Source organism: Microtus ochrogaster, unplaced genomic scaffold (genome assembly GCF_000317375.1).
Source record: "Microtus ochrogaster isolate Prairie Vole_2 unplaced genomic scaffold, MicOch1.0 UNK1, whole genome shotgun sequence".
Lineage (NCBI taxonomy): Eukaryota > Metazoa > Chordata > Mammalia > Rodentia > Cricetidae > Microtus > Microtus ochrogaster.
Genome location: NW_004949099.1, coordinates 4,049,983 through 4,055,596, shown reverse-complemented (window position 1 = coordinate 4,055,596; position 5,614 = coordinate 4,049,983). Strand labels below are relative to the sequence as shown.

The window sequence follows — 5,614 nt, the reverse complement described above, 5'->3', positions numbered from 1 at the left end:
CACCTAGCTGATGCCTGCATAGAGCATCTGCACCTAGCTGATGCCTGCATAGAGCATCTACACCTAACGTATGCCTGTTTTGCCCTCAACATGGTGCAGCCATGTCTCCCTAGTGCCCCTACTTTTTCAAGCAGAATGGCACCATAGGCAGGGCAGGCCACATTGAACTGCAGTTCAAACCCAGCCACATAAAAAGCAGCACCAAGTTGCTCCTGAGGTCCAGCCTTCGCTTCTGACTCTCAATGAAGAATGTGCAGATTTTCTTTGCTACTTCTTTCTACTTACTTTCTTTGCTACTACAGATTTTCTATGTTGGGCATGCTTTATAATCTGCCTGCATGGAACCCCCACCCCTGTGCCAGTACATGAAATTCCCAGATGTGGATCACATAAACGTGGCATTTCAGAAACTCGTGCTCTGTCCCCATGATCTGCTTCCCTGCAGAAGAGTGAGATTTTCCAATGTGTAAAATGTAGTCTTAGCCCAGGGCATGTGGCTAGGCAAGGGCCAGCTCAACAATTCATCAAGCAAGTGACACATACACATAAAATAAAAATAAAGTTTTAAGTCATTTTTTAATTTGATGAATTAGCTCAGAAATCATTATATGCCTTTCCTTTAATGATCCATGATATTTGCATAAATGAGCCGTGTTTGCTTGAGGGACATGATTGCTGACCAGTTGACTGTGTTGGATGACTAGGAGGATGCCAGTCTGTAGCCTCTCCTGGTGCTGTATCGAGGAAGGCAACGTGGTGCCCACAGTGGCATCAGAGTATGTCTGAACTTTACTCCGGAAAAAAGGGCTAGTTTTTTCCCTTATTGTCTCTATAAATTTAAATTGGAGGAAAAGCTTTGCAGTGGTTTTAAAGCAATTACAAAATAAATCCACAGACAATGGTCATTATGGTAAATTCACAGAACCCACGAAACCCTTTCCCTTAAGTTAGTCACATCACACAGAAAATGACAGCATTCAGCCCCTTTGATTCATAAGAAATTAAAGCTTGGTGTTGGGTAAGGTTTATATTGCTTGGTCTGTAAATCTTGTGTATTTAAAATAAGGCAAAATGCAGAGAGCCTGTTTTTCTCAGAAGTAATATGAGTGGAGGAAGTTTTAGAATTAAATACTGGTTATATTTTACAGACCCAAAGTTACTCTCAAGATATTATCAGTGTATAATATATACAATCAAGATGTTATCAATATATATTTACCTTTTATTAAACTAATATACTAAAATAGATGCGTGCCATATATATAGCAGTGTCACAGAATAAGAGATGGGCCCGTGCCCTAGTGATCAACCATGCCCCATTGAAGACTGGACACAGATGAACATCTTTGATTGACATCTTTGCTGGGCTTTTCATGGGAGCAAACCCACTGCACTGAGCCAGTGGCTGGAGAAGACAGTGTCCTGTTGCTGATGCTATTACTGTGGAAAGATAAGCTTTTCTTCACCGAGATGCACATTGTCACTTTCAGACAAATACTGTCTGTTCTCAGTCAGTGTGGGAAATGAAGTTGATTACACAACAGTAGCGAGAAGAATGGTGGTCAGTCAAGGCCAGAAAGAATGTGGGGCTGGACAGAAGTTAGATGCAGAACAGAAGGCACGTTGGCACAGGGTCATGACATTCGTGCCTTGTAGCACCGCAGCATGACTGTAGCCCACAAATGCTTGCACATTTTAAAGGAGTCTGAAGGACTGAATGATGCAGAATGTGTCAAATGGGGGAAATGCGAGTCAGATAATCCCACACTAGCTCCAAATAGGGTCTATTAAGGTTTTTCTTTATTAAAAGGGAAAATTCATGGAACAGGAATGAGGTCCAACATCCATGTGTGGAGCACGGGAAGAGAGGGGTGAGTGGGCAGGACTGTGGCTTTTTGATACCCCAAAGCCTTGCTTCAGCCTGGTCCAGCATCTCAAAGGCCATTGGCTGAAGGAGGTTCCCCATAAACTGAGGTTACACACAAAGAGCAGTGACAGTATTTGGGAAGGTGGACACCGTCCTGACTGTAGTCAGAACAGGATGCAGAGATGTGTTGAACTATGATACAACTGTACCCCGCTTCTAAGTATCAGTCAATGCTAATAACAATGGGCTGAAAAGACACAATTCAAGGTTTTCACCACGCATCCACCCAGTTCTGAAACATGTAACATGTTCATGAGTAGTAAACACATCCCTCTTCTCTGAGGGATTTATGGGTCTCTAAGTACAAGGGCATAGAATGAGCTATGGGACAGCAGCCATACAAACCTTAACTTTATGATACATTCCTTCTCTATATGTGACTGAAAAAATTACGGCAACATGCTCTTCCTGCTGAAGAGGTTTCATGATTCTATTATAATAATTCTGTTAGCTGGGCAGTGGTGGCACATGACTTTAATCCCAGCACTCGGGAGGCAGAGGCAAGTGAATCTCTGTGAGTTCGAGGTCTACAAGAGCTAGTTCCAGGACAGACTCCAAAAGCTACAGAGAAACCTTGTCTCAATAAAACCAAAAAAAAATCTGTTATAAGAACATAAACATGTATCTTGAATTGTTTTGAATTTATTTATTTTAAGTGTGTGGGTGCTTTGCCTGCATGTATGTCAGTGGAACCTGTGTATGAAGTACCCACCAAGGGCAGAAGAGGACATATAAACTTGTTTTTAAAAATGTTTTTAAACTTATTTTGCACGGTTTACCAGCTTTTATCTCTGTGTGCTACATGCATGCAGTGCCCATAGAAGCCAGAGGGGGCATCAGATTCCCTGGGACTGAGTTACAGACAATTGTCTCTGCAAAACCCAGTCTTCTGCAAAAAAGAGCCAGGGCTCTTAGCCACGGGGCCATCTTTCCAGCCCCAACATGTATTTTATAGGAAATATTTCATCAAACATCTTCATCAAAATTTCTGGTATAATTTAAAATTTGCTTACTTTAATTTTTAAAGTATATAGGTGTAGGCATTATATGCACATGAGTGCAGGTACCACAGAGGCCAGAAGAGGGCATCAGACTTCCTGGAGCTGGAGCTTCAGGTGGTTGTGAGCCACTGGACTTAGGGGCTGGGAACTGCACTGCAAGAGCAGCAAGTGCTCTTACCCTCTGAACCATCTCTCCAGCCCCGTCTCCCCGCCTTTGACTGCAGATGTGGCCTTACTAGCTATTTTGGGTTCCTAGCTTCACTTCTCCTTAGTGATGGACTGTAACCTGAGAATATAAGCCAAATGAACCCTTTCCTCCCCTATGCTGTTTTGGATAGGGTATTAAATCTCAGCAACAGAAACTAAACAGGAAAACATTCCATGATGCTTCAGTAAAAGCTTTTACTTTTACTAAGAGGTATACTTTTAGTAAAAGTATACCTGGCAGGATGACAAAGGCCAAAATCATGTATCACAATGTCCCTGAAAATCTCTAAACAAGGCAATAGTAAGAAGCATTTCTATAATATGTAATTGTTTTAATGCCAAGGAACTTTAGGCAAGAAGGGAGCCCATCAATGTGCCCATACTCCAGCCATGACTGAAAATGATGAGGCATTGGGCTGCAGGGAGACTTGAGTACTGAGGGAGGTACTGGGCTGGGTTTATCAGTTTTCTTAATGGCAATAGTGTTGGGTACCAATGATGCTGCTATCGTTTGTGATGAAAACTTTCTCTTGGTTTCTTCCTCAGATACTTACTCTAGCTCCATGTCCCATACAATGAGAAGAATCAACACACACCATGGAGTTGTTAACATACAAAACACACTTTTTCTCTGAATTAGGCTTTGGGATTTCATTCAACAGCATCCTCCTCCTCTTCCATATCCTCGAGTTTCTTCTTGAACACAGGCCCCGGACCACTGACCTGTTCATCGGTCTTTTGGCCCTCATTCACCTTGGGATGCTAACGATCATGGGATTCACAGCTGCGGACACTTTCGCACCTCAGAATACATGGAATGACATCACGTGTCGATCCCTTGTCCACTTGCACAGGTTTTTGAGGGGCCTCTCTCTTTGTGTTACCTGCCTGCTAAGCATCCTCCAGGCTGTCACCCTCAGCCCCAGAAGCTCCTGTTTGGCGAAGTTCAAACATAAATCCCCACAGCACAAGCTGTGTCTCCTTGTCGTGCTGTGGGCCTTCTACATGTCCTGGAGTGCTCAATTCTGGTTCTCCTCTGTTGCCGACTACAACAACACCTCACATGGGCTCTTATTTGTCACCGAATCCTGCGTTATTTTACCCATGAGCCATATCAGCAGGCACTTGTTTACCGTGATGAGGATATTTCGGGATGTGTCCTTTTTAGGTCTCATGGCCCTCTCCAGCGGATACATGCTGACTCTCCTGTGCAGGCACAAGAAGCTGTCCCGGCATCTTCACAGCACCAGCCTCTCTCCAAAAGCATCTCCAGAGCTAAGGGCCACCCGGACCATTCTGCTGCTCCTGAGCTTCTTTGTGCTGCTGTACTGTTTGGACTGCATCATGTCTGCCTCCAGACTGATGCAGAGCAGCCCCCCAATCCACCACAGTGTTCGGATGCTGGTCTCCAATAGCTACGCCACCATCAGTCCTTTGCTGTTAATTTGTACTGAAAACCGAATTACTACCTTTTTGAAATCCTTTGTACAGGGGAATAGTAAATGTTTAATTATTGAGGCAAAAGTGGGTTCACTTAAGGAGCCAACATGATAGCTGCCGGATGGATGGTAAATCCTGGCCTAGTGCTCATGTGTTTCAGGATAAATTAACATATGACTCACACTTCGTTAAAGCAGCTTCCTTTGAAATGTGGATGACCAACACCTCTAGATATTTTAGTAAAATTCTTTCTGTGCATTTCTGCTTGATGTCAATAGGGAAACCTGGGAGACTTTAGCAGCTTAGGGTAACCTGTGCACTTATCAATAAGCTAAAGTATATAGCAGTTTTTAATAAGTCAATCATGTCAACTCGTTGAATTTTGCTTAATTAAATATGTAAACATTGCCATAAACCAGCATATTATCCATGAAAAGTTCTAATAATTATACAAAGTAATGAGTCAGAGTCTCAGATACTTGTTTGTTCATAGTAACAGCACCTGACCAACGTCAGGTGGGAAATGTCAGCCACAAAATGACAAGCGTTCTATAAATCTGCACCTAGAGGGTGGATCTGAGAGTCCTGTAATGTCTCAAGACAGAAAAATGCAGTGGTGTTTGCCAGGGGCTGAGAAAGCGCAAAGCCAGGGATTCTTAATTGGTATAGAATGACCATTTAAAAGCAAAAAAACACTAGGCATCTGAAACCAAATAAAAAGCGGGAGTGGTGGGGAGGTGTGAGGGGAGGGGTGAGAGCGCTTGCCACACGGGCATGAGGACAGAATTTGAATCTTCAATGACTATGTAAAAGCCAAGCAGGATGTGAGTTCTTGTATTCCCAGCACCAAGGGGCAGAGACAGGTAGGACCCTAGACTCACTGACCATCCAGCCTAACCAAATTGATGAGGCCCAGGTTCGGTGTGGGCTTTTCCTCTGAGAGTAGGGTGGGAAGCTGGTTTGGTGGGTAAAGCACCTGCGGGGCAAGCATGAGGCCCTGAGCTTGAGTGCCAGGCACAGTAGTGAACCTGTTCTGGGT

General features: G+C 43.7%; 1 protein-coding gene across 1 annotated transcript; it reads left to right on the top strand.

Moving 5' to 3' along the window:
* Positions 1 to 3,710: 3,710 nt before the first annotated feature.
* LOC106144286 (vomeronasal type-1 receptor 90-like) lies at positions 3,711 to 4,686 on the top strand. Its single transcript, XM_013352886.1, is given in 2 exon segments — positions 3,711 to 3,752; positions 3,754 to 4,686. Coding segments are annotated over 2 exon segments (975 nt in total).
* The last annotated feature ends 928 nt before the right edge of the window (positions 4,687 to 5,614 follow it).